Consider the following 17816-nt stretch of genomic DNA (forward strand, 5'->3'; position numbering starts at 1 on the left):
AATGTGAAATGATAAACAGTGGTGTGCACAAATAAAAACCAATTTTTTTTGTGTTTTATATAATATAATGTATTTTATATTACAATAGATAAATGGTTGCACTACAAACTGGTTAATTTTTTTCAAACATAAAAAAAATACCTCGATTATGATGATATTATTAAAGAATTAGTAAAAATATGGGGCTCGAGTCATTAAAATGAATGGACCCAATAAACTTGGTTAATTTAATAATATAATCATAAAAAAAAACCAATCTGGAGAGAAAAAAAAAACAATGAATAATAAAAAAAGATAAATGTTTGTTAATATTATGAAAAAATACCCTCTAAAAATTCTTAAAATATCTTAATAGTTTTATTTAATAATAAATCAAAAATTGAATGAGAACGGGACAACCTCATAAGGAAAAAGATAAAAAAAAATGAAGCTCAATTACAAGCAAATCAAACGCTAAATGATGAATTGAAAACAAAAATTAGTTTTAAAAACGGATAAAAAATTCCGACTCAAGTCATCATGACGAGGATAATCTTGTACAAAAAAAATTAAGTAAGACAACAAATGTCAACTCTCAAGCAAGCTAAACAATGTAAGACAAAACTTAAAAATAAAATCAATAAAAAAAATGATGAAAAAAAACATTCCACTCAACTCTGGTTAGCTCGACTAACCCTCGACGAAGGATATAAAATCTAGTTAACCCCTTAGAAATAAAAACAAAAAAAACATGAAGCTCAATGCCCAATAACCTAATGTCAACTAATAAAATTGAAAAAAATAAATAAATTTCAGAAAATGACCTAAAAAAGATAAAATTTAAATCAGGATAATCTTTAAAACAATGTCATGAGACCAAGATTATCCCATAAAAAGTAAACACAAAGTATCGCGAACTAAAATTATCATTCATTCAAATATCGAGGAATGAAATAAATAAATAAATAAATCAAGAAAATTATATAGAATCAAAAGAATGAATACCAAATTTGATATAAAAATTAAATAAAATAAAATAATCGGTAACAAAATTTAAAAATCAAGAAAATCAAGAAAATAATAAAAAATAGCAATAAAAAATAATGACCAAATTAAACATGAAAATTAAATGAATCAAACGTTAAGCGATGAAATTAAAAAAACAAAATCAATTTTAAAAAGCATTAAAAGCAAAACAAATAACAATTAAAAAAAATAATGATTACATTTGATATAACTACAAACTGACATGATATATTTAACTTTTAGAATGACAAGTGTGAAACCTCAGGCAAGGATAGAGAATAAAAAATAGTCCATCAAAGCCATATCATCAATCTTCCATCGATATATGCCTTATCACCATAAAAAACAGTGAAGGCCTCCACACATTGGCGAGTGTGCCACACATGACAGCCACTTATGGTTTTTTTAATTATATTTAATATTTATTAAAATACCAAGGTGTTTATCGATCAACTTGATTATAATTAAAAACTAGGAAGGAAATATAAAAAAAAACCTCGGACACCAACTTTAAAATCTTGCTCTTAAGGGTAATTTAGTCTTTTTATTTGACTTTTTAAAATGTGAAAGACTAATTTATCCCTAATCAATCTAATAATGACTAATAGACCTTGATAAAAGATCGTACTACCTCTCGTGACTAGTTTAATGATTTTTTTTCTTGGAAATGGTGAAAGCATTATTAAGCTACATTAATTCACAATATTTTGAGTTTTTGTGTCCAGTAAAACATTAAATCTTTATAGTTTTTTTATAATAAAAAATTTTACTCCAATTGGTTCTTAATATAGTGTAAATTGGGGTATAATTTTTCTAAATTCATAATTAAAGTGTTAATTTAAAACACTCCAAATCAAAATTGTTAAAATTAAGAGTTGAATTATTAAGAATCAATATATACTTATCGTGCAAAATTACATATAAAGAAAAGAAAAGAAAGGGGTAGCAATCATTAATCAATATAATTGTTTATTTTATGATTTAATCTGCTCGAGAAAGAATTAGTTAGGATGATAATCACTGCAATCACCCTATGTTGCCAAAATAATTGCAGGCAATTATCACGAGTGACGAATTAAGTGTTTTTGCGTGTTTGTGATTTTCATCATCTCTTGCCCATCAAGTTTGCTTTATTTTTGTAATTTATATTTATCTTTATTTAAACCCCAAGCGCATTTGTTAGAGTCGAAGAAAAATTGAGAAGCAAACTGTGATGGAAAAAAAGAAAAAAGAGGACCCTTCTGAGTTGACATTGACAATATTGCCTTGATGGAGCCACTGAGGCACAGCTGGGCCAAGCCCCATAAAAAAGCATGGTATTGACGTAATCATTTATCGGAGTCAACTTCTTGTAAATGTCCCATTCAGCAATCCCATCAAACCACTAGCCCGGCCCACCCTAGTCTATGAAGGCTCGAGGCCTGCTTTGTCTTGTTGCCGATGGAGGAATCTCTCATGTCAACCACGCCAACCCTTTGTATCTTCCACCACTTGACACGGCCAAAGCCGGCCTCCTTCTCTCTCTACACGTCCCCATTCACAAGCCTCCCCCCCTCCCCCCCTCTCACGTTGTCTCCAAAATATGATTTGATATTTTACTATTTTATTCTATTTCAAGTGAAGGAAGGTTTATTTGAGCTATAATGTAGCTTATTAAACAACTTCATGCCACCCACCACCATCAACTGCCGCCGGATCCCCCCCTCCGGCTTGTTTAGTTCGTGCAAGTTGAGGCCTACTTGGTTTCAAGTCACTTGAAACAACAGCAAGAACAGGACCCAAATCTCTAGATTTTTAACAGAGCTACTGGTTAATCAATAACTGCACCCTCCCTGGTAAAGAATGGTGTTCTTCTAATTACTTCGACTGGCTAGGTCTTATTAGGATATGGTGCAAGGAATAATTTGTAAGTATCCAAGGGTTTATTTTACTCTCCAAAGGCTGAATAAAGACTCCACTTCATGAAGGGTGGTAGACAAGACAGGAGTGGTTGAATTTTCCTTTTCCAAGGTAGAGATGGTTGGTACATGTTAATCACGTTGTTAATTACTAAAAAAAATTAATCAGTGTGGTTGGCATAAGGTTCAGTTCAAACACAAAAATGATTTCCAAGCAATTTGTTGCTTGAAAATACACCACTAATTAATATTTATATATATACAATCATTCTTTCTGGCGGGTCTTGCATTATTTTCGTGGTAATCGATGGGCCAGAAAGAGATGACCGACAAGATACATGGAATACAAAATCCATTCCCTTGAAAACTTTGTGGAATTCCATCATTCATCTTCAATCAAAGTACTTGAGGTTTTTAACTGGTCGGAAGACTCTGAACTACTGTTGACAAGTCAAAATAAACGAGACACTTCTTTTAAAAGACCGAACCTGTAATCATAGATGGTCAATAATTGAAAGTTAAAAATGGAAAAGATGGCCGATTCTTGAGACATTCCCCTCCAGCTACAATACAAATTCTTCCCCACCAAACCTTTCCCCCTAAGCAATAGCCATAGACCACTTCTCCTATACCTCTCATACCATCTCTTATCTTCTTCAACCTCTCTCCTTTCCTTTTCTTCCTTGCAGATCAAGAATAGCAGAGCTGGAAAGAGAAAATGTTGGGCAAAAAGATCGTTTCTTTCAAGAAACTTGCCAAGAAGGTGAAAGATATCAGTAGAAATGAGTGCAAGCAATCACAGCATGAATGCTTGCTAAGGGATCATAGTTTTGATGATGTGGTCACAACCCCAACAGGGTTTTTTGCTATATATGTAGGGGAAGACAGGGAAAGGTTTGTGGTGCCAACAAGCTGTCTCTCCCATCCACTCTTCAAAATGTTGTTGGAGAAGTCATATAACGAGTTTGGTTTCGATCAAAGGAATAGGCTTGTGGTTCCATGCAACGTCTCCACATTTCAAGAGGTTCTCAATGCTGTTGAATGTTGTAACGGAAGGTTTGACTTTGGAAATTTGGTTGAGGAGTTTCTATAGACGAGAAGAAAAAAAGAGAGTAGAAATTAAGTGCTTGTTGACTATATCAGGTACCTATAAGCTCTGGGTTTGAGCTCGTAGTTCCTTGATGTAATAGAATAGAAGTTACATGTCGTAGATACTACACAGCTCTACCAACACGGCTGGGCTAATTTTGATCGTGATAAATGAATCACAAAATATTCTGAGTTTCTAGCGTGGTAATGAAGTAACAGCTGTAAGATATATATATGGATGAAAAAATCTAAACTCTTGTGCTTGAGTTTCTGGATGTTGACTCAATGTAGCAGCTAGCCAGTTGCACAAAGATATTGCTTCCGTTGCCAAAGTTGCATCCAGAGCTAAACACTTAAAACAGGATAGGAGGAAGAGCCAGGTGATGTGATCTTTGCTGCCTGTTAATCTCTATAAATTAACCCCCTCAATGCCTGTCTATTCTGCCCTTTGATTTCTGGTTTTTCTAGCTCTTCTTCTAAGCCAATAATGGCTGATCTGCATTGTACATAAAGACTACTGATGCTTCTCAGACCATCTCAATTGATCTCATAAAAACAACCGCTATCAGCTAGCTGTGGAGCAGCTAAAAACATATAGATTTTTGTTTCTATCTTAATGATCAAGGGTGTTTTTGAATTAAACGTACCTCTGCAATCACATCTTAAATGAATAATCTATATTCGAACTGCACTTGAGGGTCTAGCTGCTGTGGTCAACCGTGTGACTTGTTCCATCCCCGTCCCGGGTTCGACCTTCTATGTGCACGCTTGTCACCCCCGCGGTGCCTAACCTGCCCCTGGGCTTGCAGGATGTCTAGTGGGCCGTGGGGAATAGTCGTGGTGCGCACAAGCTGATCCGGACACCCCACATAAATAAAAAAAAAATAAAAATAAATAATCTATACCCGAACTAATATATTCAAGAAAAAAAATTATCTTACAAATACCTCTTTTTAGATACAATCCAAAGTGATAAAGGAGTATATATGCCACTTATCACCTAATCCTCGAGCATATAAATATGTAGTTTATTTGATGAAGGAAAGATGAAAGGCAACATGTTCTTCATTGTAACCTGGTATATATATTGTAGAAAGGGAGTATTTCTTCTAAATTACGAGTGTTTGGTAAAATATTGAATCTCTTGGTCATGAACAAAATGACAAGGATACCATTTTTATGCATAAAATTAACAAGTCTCCGAATTAGGTACATTAACTCCACTAAACATCGATTCAAAACAAGGGAACGCTTTATTTTTTTTATGAATTCCAGCAACTAATAATCATTATAACTGTCAAACAATGGACTGTTTTGTTTATTGTGAATATAGTAGTTAATCGATCTAAGACTGGATAAGCAAGATGAAAGCAGTTCAAGCAGATGCTGCCCGGTTCTGTGCTGGCTGCTTACTCAAAGGCACGAATGTTTTAGAATATGCCATCCCAATGTTTCAAAACCATATGATCGGATTCATCTATGGATTAACCAGTTACTTATGAAATCTAATCAGGGTCCAAAATCAATATGTTGATTTAAGAGTGTTTAAAAGTATAATAAAGGTTGTTTTTCAAATGTTTTTTTATATGAAAATGCATAAAAATAATATTATTTTATTTTTTTAAATTATTTTTTATAACAATATATCAAAACATCTGAAAATATATATAAAAAATAATTTAAAGTAAAAAAAATTAAATTTTTGAAATTTTTTTTTTGAAAGAGAATAAATAACTTTGAACAAAGGCATGTTTAAGAAAATCTCAACATCCATTTCGAGTTTCTATGTATTCAAGTCCATGGAAAATCTTGTCTCAAAAACCAGTTTATAATAGTCTAAGGGAATGCCATTTTAACTTTGGGCAGCTAAAGTTGGAGATGGATTGTTCACCTAGTGAGAAATCATTTGCAGTCTGTGAGTTAATGGACAGCTTGTGTCAATTGAGCAAACCCAAGGCGAGCGGCCGAGTGCTTATACATGGAGCCTCGAGCCTAAAAACTTAAGTAGTCTGCTTAGTTACTTGCCAGACCTGGCCTGTATTAAAGCTATCATAATTTTAGTTGCCAAGTAAATCCATGATTGATGCATTAATAAGCAGTTTCTCATTTCAAACGCTTCATTACATGGTTGCTCTGGGCAATGAAATGGTCTGCCCCATAGAAAAAATGATGGACGGAACGCATAAAGTAAACAGCACTAGTTCATCTCCAATAAGACTCTGACAGAGAGAAAAACTAGCTCTCACTCTCCACACTGCCACAACCATCAACAAGAATTCTCTTCATATCATCAATCAACTTCTGCATTTGATCCCTTGAATGCAATGGTGATGGATACACACATGCACAATCCAACCGTCCATCTCTTATGGTGTCAAATATGGCAACGGAAGGGCCCACGCCATGAACTGAAGAGCACCCTACATAATCCTCGACTCCCACTTTTCCATGCATTTCATTAGTATCATCAATGACAGGGTCCTCAAATACTGAAATGAAGGCAGTCCTCATCGATGAGGATGGAGTTAAACCTGGATTTTCGATTGCCTTGCACATGAGGAAGTTCAGGTCACCCATGTCTGTGAAATGCTTGTTATTGTTCTTCGCATTCGTATAGGCCATGTAGCACCTTTTTGCTAGATCCCATAGCATTACACCTCCACTTACGTCATGTGTATTTAACATGGCAGAGTGATAAAATCCTGAAATAATCAGGTTACTGGCATCAAGGCAAAAATATTATACTGTCATCAAAAAATTATTGTCCCTTGCTTGCATATCCAAATTCGCACAGCCAATCTCTAGTTAAGGAGAACTTGAATCATACAAAACTAGTTCTAACTTTTTGAACGAGGAAAACATTGCAACAGCCATTAAACACACACAACGAATGGACCCTCTTATTTCCCAGTATATATACCTGAAAATATGAGGCACTGCCTGACCAATTGAATTAAAAATCTGTTCACATATTTAAAGAAATTTTATGTGTAAACGACATTACTGAAGGTAAAAATGGCTTATAAAGTGTGTGTATAATATACAATGCATACCGATATGATCACTACTGAGAACTGGGTCAAGAATGGAGCGGCAGTCGATGAGGGTTACAACAGCATACTTCTCCGTCTGATGATCAGGAAGGTCTTTAGTGGATTGTGCTGCAATTAAACCAGCAGCAGCCAAGGCTCCACTAAGTTTAATCCCTCTTGACATGCAACCCTGTAAAATAAGAGTCATAATTCCAGTGGTCACTCGAGGGTAACTTCTAAAGCTTTGGTACTAACTTGCAGCTCTGCCTTACGTGATTTAAGAGTGGTTAGGCCTTTTCCATTTCAAGAGCTGATATGCATCACCAATATAAGACTAGATCTATCACATCTAAACTGTCCAGCTTATGTCCAGAATCGTTTATTTAAATCGTTCTCGAGAATTGAAGGACTACGAAAACCACATTGCCTATCTAAAGAAAGTATACAAAACAAAACAGAAACAGAACACTATAAAATTTGATCGTGTTCACCTCTATTCTTAAAGATGGCTGCGACTGTCGGGTATTTGCCAATTTATTACAGAAGCATATGCTTTCAGCATTATTTTTACATCCAAGGCTATACAGTCTTAATCTTGCAGCAAAAATAGTTCTCCCTTTGAAAATGCTTCTCAGTATGAGAAAGATGGTTATGGATTCATCATTCCATACTAACTAACCACACTTGACTTGATCTGCCCATGCTAACTTAAGAATTAAACACTTGAATTGTTTTCCTCTTCAATGTAGAAATAAGTTGCTGGAACTGATCATTCTAAGAATCAACATGTGCAAGAACCAAACATGGTGTTAAAATGAACCTCCAAATCCTTCAGGAAAGATAACAATCATAAGACAAGTGGTCTCTAAATTCAATAGCTTGTCTGCAGAAGATGCAAGAATAATCTCCTTCAGACTCCACAGCAACTGTCTGTCTTTGGAAGAGACAGAACCAAAGCCACAAGACAATATCTTGGAACAGATTAGGGGTAGCTAATAAGACAAAACGGTTTTATCCAGGCAAGGGACCCCTAACAGGCTTCCTTGTTAAGAAATAAACCACATTAAATTTCCATCAAATCATTAGACTAATTTCCCAATAGCAGTTCTCCTTCCAAATAACATTAAACATTTTCTCATTTGACCTAAGCCAGCATCATACACTCTCTGAGGGCCAAGCTTTAAATTAGAAGACCTAAAGGAATAAGGATGCCACATGCATGCCAAAGAAAAGCGGAGAGTCCATTCCAATGCAGATGCTTAAGGAAGTTCTAGCTATATCTCTATTAAGTTTCAATATGTTTTTGACTCAAGCAATGTAACAGTCTTGAATCTGTAACTGTGGAATTGGGTGTAACAATCTGAATTTGTAATTGTGGAATTGAGTTACAGAAATTGTAAATTCTTTATTGAAAGAACTGAATTGAATGAATTTTATTGAATAGAAATTGCAATTACAAGAAATGAGGGTGCGGTTAGAAAAAAAAAGAAGAAAATTTGGGGACCAATTCGAGGTGATTGTTGAGCCGCCAAAGACTAAACTTAAGACTTCAAATTATGCCTACCACTTTAATTTCCTAATCTTATTTAAATAGCCCTGATAAGGGCCAATTTGAAAGAACAGAAATAGTAGAAACAAAAATATATTTAGTTAAAAAAAAGATAAAAATAAATTTATCTCTAAGATAATTTTGGAGTAAGTTTTTTTATTTCAAAAACAGGAAGTACAAAGAGAACATGTTTCGAGAGATAATATTTATTATTATTTATTTCTAAAATATCATTGTAAAAAACTTTCAATTCTAAAATTATTTATTTAAAACATTTAAAGATAAAAATAATTATAATCATAATTTTAAAATCTAATTTGAGGATCGATCCCGGGCAAAGTCCGGGTCAGAAACCTGAATTGGGGGCTTGTAAGAATAAATACAAATGTTTCTTGATTTAGAATTTTCATTTTTTATGAATTTTTGAAGAAAAACTAATGAAAATCAAGTTACCAAACCAAATGATGACGGTTCAGTTCAGTTTTTTGTTTCTAACCAACCACACAGTCGCACCCCTGCCACAAATTGCATCTGAAGGTAAACAACTAAACCAATTTCATGTAGTAGCTCCCCAAACAATGACAGATCAGAGGACAATGATATCGATCAGATTATGCCTTACTGCCATTCATTTTTAGCAGCCAAATGAAGGTGTCCCAACCTAGGACTCGGATAGGAACTTAATGTGCCATGCATAATGTAGGGTATTCGAGAGGATGGTCGCGATTATTTTTTAAAATATTTTTTATTTAAAAATATATTAAATTAATATTTTTTTTATTTTTTAAAAATTAATTTTTCCATTGAAACAATCTAAAAACATAATAAGTTAATCAGTCGGGTCTCTAATTTCGTAATTGCACAAGGATATTACGTAAGTGCTGGCCTTAAGGCTGAGTCCTATCCATACATCCTTTTCAAGTTGAGAACTTGAGCTTAGAGACCCGAGCCCCTCTCTGTTGCCTTGAATGCGAGAGGGCCTACACAGATCATTTTGTCTAATTTCTACGGCTAACTGGGCCCACTTTATTAAAAGCAATTAATAATTTCTTGCATGTAATAATATATATATATATATATTATAAGGATTTAACAGTATTTTTGGAAAAAAAAATGTTTTTTATTTTGAATTAATTTTTTTTATTTTAATATTAATATAAAATAAATTTAAAAAATAAAAAATATTATTTTAATATATTTCTAAAAAAATATTTTAAACAATAATATCTATCAAAATAAAAAAATAAACTCTAAAACAACATGCAAAAGAAGAATTGACAATTAAAATATTTGATGTGAGTGAAGAGATATTTTTCATTTATAAATATATTAAAGTAATTTTTTTATTTTTTTAAATTTATTTTTATTATCTCCCTGTCAAAAAAAATTAATTAAAAAATCAAAATTTTTTAAAAGCAGATTATAAAAACAAACATAACCTTATAGTTTTAATAAAAATAAATAAATGGATTTATTGCATTTGGACAGCCTACTAATATTTAATCAATGGAAGCAATTATAATCCCTATTTTAAGAATAGAATTTTAGAAAAAAAAATTATTTTTGTAATAAAGGTATTCGTTGTGATATTTGTTTTTTAAAAGATTCGATTCCTATTTCCTAGATGGAGTACATCACATTTAATCAAATTTATTTTCAGTCAAATTCAAATAATATAAAAAAAACGATTCAAACATTTGAGTGAAATATATTATATGAAAGCATCACAAACAGACAATCATGGGCAGATAAATGTAATAACGTGAAGACAAAGCGGCCACTTACCTCAAGAAGCTTTTGGGTATCATCGGAGTTCATTTGAAGCCTCACCACTTGAGAGCCTCTGGGAGAATCAGCATCTACAAAATCCAAATTGGACAACCTAAACGAATTCAAAGAATATCCAAGCATGTCTATTCCACGCGCCCAAAAGGGCTTGTTACCCTTCCCACTCGGGATATAATCTTCAATTCCCAAACTAACCTCCACTTCATTCTCATATTCCTTGGCTATCCCTCCTTGATTTTCCCCACCCATCAGAACCAACAGTTCTCTCAACAACCCTACCGCTGCCGCACGGTCGCATGTTGACGTGTGCAGCCGGAGGACCACCGCCCAACGGTTTTCGCTCAACGTGTAAAGAGTAATAAAAAACACGTTGGTTTCTGCGTCTGATGATTGGTCAAGATATGCTGACCACGAATTCTTGTTCAGTTCGTGCTCTAAAATAATGTGGTAAGGGTCTATGTTTTGGTCGCTGTTGGAGATTATGTCAGCCGTCGATGAAAGATCGAACGGTTGGATTTGGACGTGAGGAGCGGGTGGAGTGATAAAGGAGAAGGTGTTGGTGGTGGAATTGAAACGGAGCTTAGTACGGAGCAGAGGACGGGAGTTTTGTAGTTTGTCGAGGGTGGTTTGAAGAAGATGGATATCGGGTTGTTTTGATAAGAGGAGAGCCAAGACCGTGATGCCTGTGCCAAGAGGGACTGATCTGCACCAACTGTACTCAGTGGCGCCAACTGGTCGAGCCTTGGGCTCTGGTGCTTGTGGGTTCGGGTCTAATTGGTCTTGGCCATGGTTAGGCATGTTGAATTAGCGGGGACTGCTGGGTTTTGGTCTTAGACAAGGAGGAAGAAATGGCAAATGGGAGAAGCCTCCTCCTTGGCTTAGCTAAAAAGCCTGAGAGAAATTGAGTGTGCAAGATAACACGTGTGATTGTTTGATGGACGGGCCAGACCAATGCCCACATATGTCCGAGGAAAATTATGAGGGTTGTGTTATTATTGTACATGTGATTGGAATTGTGCCCCCTTCATCTGTAAGGAAAGAGATAGGAAACCTAATCTCCTGGATTTCGTCAAGGTTTGGATTGATATTTGATATTTCCTTTTCTGTACTTGATCTCATTTTGTGTGTTTATTTGAAATTATTTTTTTTAATATTTTTAAATTGTTTTGTTCTATTAATATTAAAAATAAATTTTTAAAAATAAAAAATATTATTTTTATATATTTTAAATATAAAACACTTTAAAAAATAACCTTTCTCTACTCTTCGACACTACCTAGAGATGCAATGCTGTTTTTAATTTCCATGAAAGGAACTATACCGATTGGCTTAGGGACACAAAATGCAGCCTCAACATGTTTGAAACTGTCATGGAAATATTTTTTAATATTTCTCTGATTTTGCTAAATTGATTTTTAATTAATGTTCAAATATTGTTCAAAATCTTATATACACGATATAATACAAGTTAAAACACACACACACACACACACACACAAGTCTCCATGCTTGAAATTAGGCCACAGGAACACTCTTCATGCTGTCAATGAACTCCTGCATTTGCTCCCTTGAATGCAGTGGTGATGGATACACACAGACGCAATCCAGCCGTCCATCTCTGACTCTGTCAAAAATTGCAATTGAAGGTCCTATACCATGAGCAGAGGCGCACCCCATGTAGTCCTCGACTCCTACTTCTTCTTGCAAGCCACCATAATCATCTATTACTGGCTCTTCAAAGTTCAAACACTGATAATAAAGCTGTTCTTAGAGAAGATGATGGTGTCAATCCAGGATTATCAATAGCCTTAAGGAAGTTGAGATCAGCCATGTCTAAAAAGTGTCTGTTGCAGTTCTTGCTGTTCGCAAATGCCGAGTAGATTTTTTTGGCCATCTCCCGCAGCTTCTCTCCTCCTTTCATTTCATGTGTGTTCAGAGTAGCAGAGTGATAAAATCCTGGCCAGAAGCAATAATTTGGGTGGTAGTGTAAGAGTGTGTTTAGTATTGAGGTTGCTGTTGTGGTTGTGGTTTTAAAAAAGTTATTTTATAAAAAGTACTTTTAGTTGAGGTTGGTTTGAAAAAATAGGTGTTTGGTTAAAACTGTGGTTGAAATTGAGGTTGAACAAAAAGTAGTTTAATGTGTTTGGTTAAAAAAATATTTTTCAAATTGAGGTTATAAAATATATATATATATATATATATATATATGAATGATTTTTAATTTAAATATTGTAGATTTAACTACTGTTATTACATCATGAAATAAATAATATTGATATCAAATATTTTTTATTATTTCATTAAACTATGTGCAATGTCATCACATACGAAATAAATCTATCAAATAAGGACTATATTTTTCATGGTTTCTTAAGCGCGCAACAACAAAAACTGAAGTTTTTGTTACGTCATCAAGCGATCTCCTTCTAATTTTTTGAATAAAACACAATTAAAATAAAAATAAAAACTGATTTTTTTTAACTGGGTCGGACCCGTCAAGAACATAATTGGAATTGCGATCAAATTCCATAAATGTTACGTTATTATGCGATATCCTTCTAATTTATGTAGTGTTATTAAATAATATTAAATACTAGTTTTTTTTTTAGTAAAAGTCAATTTTTTTAAAAAAAAATTTACAATTTCATTACGTACAAAATTCATTTGACAAGAACTACAGTTTTCTAAAACATTTTGAGCGTGCAATAAAATTAGGTAAAATATTATCATTTATAAAAATTGAGATTACAGTACAAGTAAATTTAATTCATCTTAAGCTAATTTAAAAAAAATTCAAAAATATTGTTCACGTTCACGTGAATAGTATGAGTGAAATCATTTAACTATACTGGTTTTTCAAGAAAAAAAAAAAGAAACAGTGAAACTTTTCACGTGAGTGAATTAATTCATGTTTTTTGAATTTTTTTTTTTTAAAAAAATAATAAACTGTGCACTTTAGTGAACAGCTACAGTGGAGCCATGCTCCACTGTAGCTGTTTTTCCAGACGAGAAGCAGCAAAATGCTTCTCCTAAACCAGCGGTGCCATGTGGGTCCTACCCACTGAAAGTACTTTCATTTTAATTACCAAACGCTTATTAACGTGGTTGCGGGTGAACCTCACCCGCAACCACGTTACCAAACGGCCACTAAGTGTAAAAGCTGTAAAACTAAGGCGTTAACAAGAACTCTAGTAGCGTGTTTGGCAGTGTGATTGTGGGTGTTTTTTAAATAATTTTTTGTGTTAAAATACATGTTAATGATGTTTTTTTATTTTTAAAAATCATTTTTAATATCAACACATCAAAATGATCCAAAACATATAAATCATATTAAATTTTAACAAAAAAAATTAAAATTTTTTACAAACACAGTCGCAACCGCATTCCCAAACGAGCCCTAAAACTTGTAAGGAAATCACAATGCACCTGGCTCAATTTACAACTCATTGCTACTCAATACAGTGAAATTACTTTTATATTCTTAGAAGAAAAAAATGACATTTTCTTATTAATATCCCTCCTTTATGAATTTTTTATTTTGCTTATTTGGTTTTTTTAATAGAGATTTTCTTAAAATTATTTTCTATTTTTTTAGTTTTTAAATATATTATTTTGATTAATCTATGAATTTTATTTTATGTTTTATATAGATAAATTTTATTTTTAAAAATAAAAATATTTATTTTTAGATAATATTTCTAATATGTGCAGTTTTTTATGATATTTTTTCTCTTTTATTTTATTCAATAAATTTCATATGTATATTTATTTATATTATTGTTTGATCAAAAAATTAATTTTAATAAATAAATTCAGTTGTATACAACTGAATAAATATTTTATGTTGTGAAATTAAATATATTAATTTTTATCTGTTTCTTAATTTTTTTTTATTTTATCAAAGTCTAATCATTTAACTTATGAGACCCATACTTAATTACTTTGTATGAAGATTTAACATGGAAAGTTTGTTTGTGTTTAACATGGATTTTGAGAGTGCTTATGTTTTTCCATTCAATTATCTACTAGCCAACGAACTACTTAAAGCTAAATTGTTGGTCTGAAATATAGAATAATTAATTATGCTTAAAAGAATTTGCATATGTTAATTTGTACTGTACAATTTTAATATAACTTGTTTATTTGTACAGAATTAATATTCAATTATATATATATATATATATATATATATATATATATATATATATATTCTCAAAAAACTGCTAAATAAATCATAAAAAAGCTTCAAACAATGTAGAAGTGAAATGTGGAGTTAAGAATAGATCAAAAGGTTGATATGGAGTAAATGTATATTAAAATAAGCATGAAATATATAGATAATAGTTCTAATCAACGTACATGCACGATTTATAAAGAACAAGTGTTTCGATAATTAATTTCACATGGAGTTGTCCCGTATAGCTAGTTTTATCTAATCTCGCATGGAATACTATCAAACATTACCTAATTAAAATACATATTTTCGTATAAATATGTTCAAGAAATTAAGAAATATAGCATCTCTGTCAAGAGCACTCACTGTCCTAAATCCACTGCTGTATTTTGTAAGGAAGGCAATGTAAGATCAGAGAAGGGGCTTGCCGGAATGGCGATTAGAAAGTGGTGGCTCAAGAAGTGATCTGCAGTCATTCAATGTCACAACTGCGTACTTTCTTTGTTTATCCACACGGCTTTTAGAGTTGTGTGCAGCTATTGATCCTGCACTTGCCAGTGCCCCGCATAGCTTCATTCCTCTTGATTTGCAACCCTACAGAATTCAAGACTTGATAACATTCTTCCTTTTCTGTCCTGGGAAATATTGGAGATCAGAATTGACGATGCAAAAGAAAGAGAAGAAAATATATATTCCCAGCGGCCTGTGGTTTGGGCTTCAGGTAAGAGCCCATTCCAATTTATTTTTTTTTGCTAAAAATTAATTTTTTACATATGTTTTGAATCGTTGTGATGCGTCAATCTTAAAAATAATTTTAAAAAAATTAAAAAATATAATTTTGATGCATTTCGACATGAAAAGTATTTTAAAAAGCAATCGCAATCACACTATCAAATAAACCCTAAAAGTCCAACCTTAACTTAGTGCTGCCCCAGTTTCACCAATTTACCTGATATAATCTTTTATTTAGAAGAGAATTATTATTATATCTAGAGTGCTAACTTTTTATTATATGACTTACTTAGTTTTTTTTTATTTAATAGACAACAACTTCCATAAAATAAGAGATACAACTTACTATTTATAAGAAAATCTGAAAAACCCTGTAAATTGATAAAATATCAATTTGCCCCTTAAATAATATCAATATATTATTTAATGATAATTTTATAAATTTAATCAATCAAGTCACTGCTTTATTATTCTAAAACTAAAATTATAATCCCTAGATTAAATACATTCTAGTGTTTAATTTCTAAAATTATTTTTAATCAAGTCATACTTAATTAATCACCCTAGTTTTAATTTTTGACCAATGGTTTTTAATATATATGATTCATTACATTCCTAATATGTTGGACCAAATATAAATTATAATTATAATTAAATAAATTAAACAATTTAATTTATTATCCATTCAACATCTGATTAATTTATATTTGAAAATCAGATAAATCGTCTAACAACGTGCCATGATCCCCTATATATTAGAAAAGTCACTTGTGGTTTGATTTAACCTTTTAGTGATTGGTTTCTCAGTGTTAAAGCATGGATTCTGTATATCATGTTAGTTCATGTGTTCTCTACATAATAGTCATTGATCGTTTGAATAAAATTTGAAACTCTTTTCAAATCTCATTCTACTTTGGCCAAATATTTCTCAGTCAGTATTATTAGAGAACATGTGAAACATTTTTTCTAATTCACCTAAAGTGGTGAATTCTCTCTTAATCACTTAATTACCTTCATATAGTTCATGTTATACTTAATATCTACCTCTTCGTTACCTCGATTAAGATAACATGTAACAAGATCAAAGTATAACATTCTCTATATAAGATAATTTAGTGATTTTAAGTCTAAAGATCACTTACACAACCATCACGTAACCATTCCCATAAACATAAGTGATCTCTCCGTATGAAATTTTCATGCAGGTCACTTCATGCAAGAAGTTATTTTTATAGGAATCGCTCATCAATTTGGTTTCACCGCTAAAAAAATTATTTTAATTTCCTGTGAAGTTTTTTTTACGGCTTTATAAAAAATGAGCGGGAGATGTAATGAAGCACTCAACTTGGTCAAATAGTAGGTGGTCAGTAGTAAAAACTTTGGATCAAGAAGTTTGTTTTTCTTGTAGTCTTAGGTTCGAGCCCTTTGAATGTTAATATAATGGCCACCGAAAACTTACATGGTCATTAACTTTAAGGCACGTGGGATTAGTCGAAGTGCATACAAGCTGGTCCAGACACCCAAGTTAAAAAAAAATAATCAAAATCTTGTAACAATATTTTACACATGTCACCTTGTCGAGACAAAAGTGACGAGGTGATTTTTTCTGGGTGGATTGGAATCAAAGACTGAATTAATTCTGGATCATCAAAGTAAAACAAGATGAGAATGCTACTTGATAATAAAATTAAAGTAGAGAGAGAGAGAGAGAGAGAGAGAGAGAGATTTATAAAGCAAAAACACGGGCTCATATCCTATTATATGACGCACGTATTGAGTTTTGTATTCTAGATAACTGTATGTTACTGTAAGTGTAGAGTGAATTTTTATATTTTTAAAATAAGAGATATAAAAAATATATTTAAGAGATAATATTTTTTATTTTTAAAATATTTTGTAAAAATTTTTAATTTTAAAATTATGTAATTAAAATATATAATAATAAAACTGATTCTTATCATAGTTTTAAAACCTAATCTAAAACAAGAGTCGACTCAATTTTTTTTCTTAAAAATCAAAATAATATTGTTTTGATTAAAAAAATTAAAAAAAAAGTCAATGGACTTTTGACCCGTGTTTTACCACGGGTTGATCGGATCGCAGATGGACTGGGGTTTGTGATCAAGTAAGGTTAGGTCATAAATCTTTCCTCTATTTTCTCTTAAACTCTGACTCGTTCAAATCCCAATTTAGTTAGATTGCGGGCCAACCCATCTGGCGATTAGGTTTTATAACTAGAGTATTTTATTATTATTATTAATTTCAACTCTTATTATAAATTAAAGTAAAAATAAATAATACTTAATTACTTTTTTAAAATATATAAGTTTAATAGTAATACATATTGAGTAAACTAGATTTTTTTTATATTTTATTCTGTGTTGTCCATCATTGATCAAACAAAATATATAAATAATCACTCTATTTTATATATCATTACCAAATATTTTTTTCCCATCTCCAGTTTTATTTTGTTTTTTTTTAATTTTTATTGTCTTATTCTTTTATATTTCAGGACAATGACCCATCATTACCCTACAATATCTACA

General features: G+C 32.0%; 2 protein-coding genes and 1 long non-coding RNA gene across 3 annotated transcripts; 2 read left to right on the forward strand and 1 right to left on the reverse strand.

The window, feature by feature from the left end:
* Positions 1-3621: 3621 nt before the first annotated feature.
* Positions 3622-3996, forward strand: LOC133688418 (auxin-responsive protein SAUR15). The gene has a single exon (XM_062107898.1). It carries the CDS (start codon positions 3622-3624, stop codon positions 3994-3996), a length of 375 nt encoding a protein of 124 aa, XP_061963882.1.
* A 2076-nt stretch (positions 3997-6072) lies between these two features.
* LOC133690179 (uncharacterized) lies at positions 6073-11317 on the reverse strand. The gene is made up of 3 exons (XM_062110399.1): positions 10359-11317; positions 7046-7214; positions 6073-6694 (listed from the first exon to the last, which is right to left on the reverse strand). The coding sequence occupies exons 1-3, from the start codon at positions 11157-11159 to the stop codon at positions 6228-6230; spliced, it is 1437 nt and encodes a 478-aa protein (XP_061966383.1). The 5' UTR covers positions 11160-11317; the 3' UTR covers positions 6073-6227.
* LOC133690180 (uncharacterized) lies at positions 11299-12426 on the forward strand. The gene is made up of 2 exons (XR_009841396.1): positions 11299-11435; positions 11940-12426. It is a non-coding gene; the product is annotated as an uncharacterized LOC133690180 (long non-coding RNA).
* Positions 12427-17816: the final 5390 nt, after the last annotated feature.

The sequence above is a fragment of the Populus nigra genome, chromosome 3, assembly GCF_951802175.1.
Source record: "Populus nigra chromosome 3, ddPopNigr1.1, whole genome shotgun sequence".
Classification (NCBI taxonomy): Eukaryota; Viridiplantae; Streptophyta; class Magnoliopsida; order Malpighiales; family Salicaceae; genus Populus; species Populus nigra.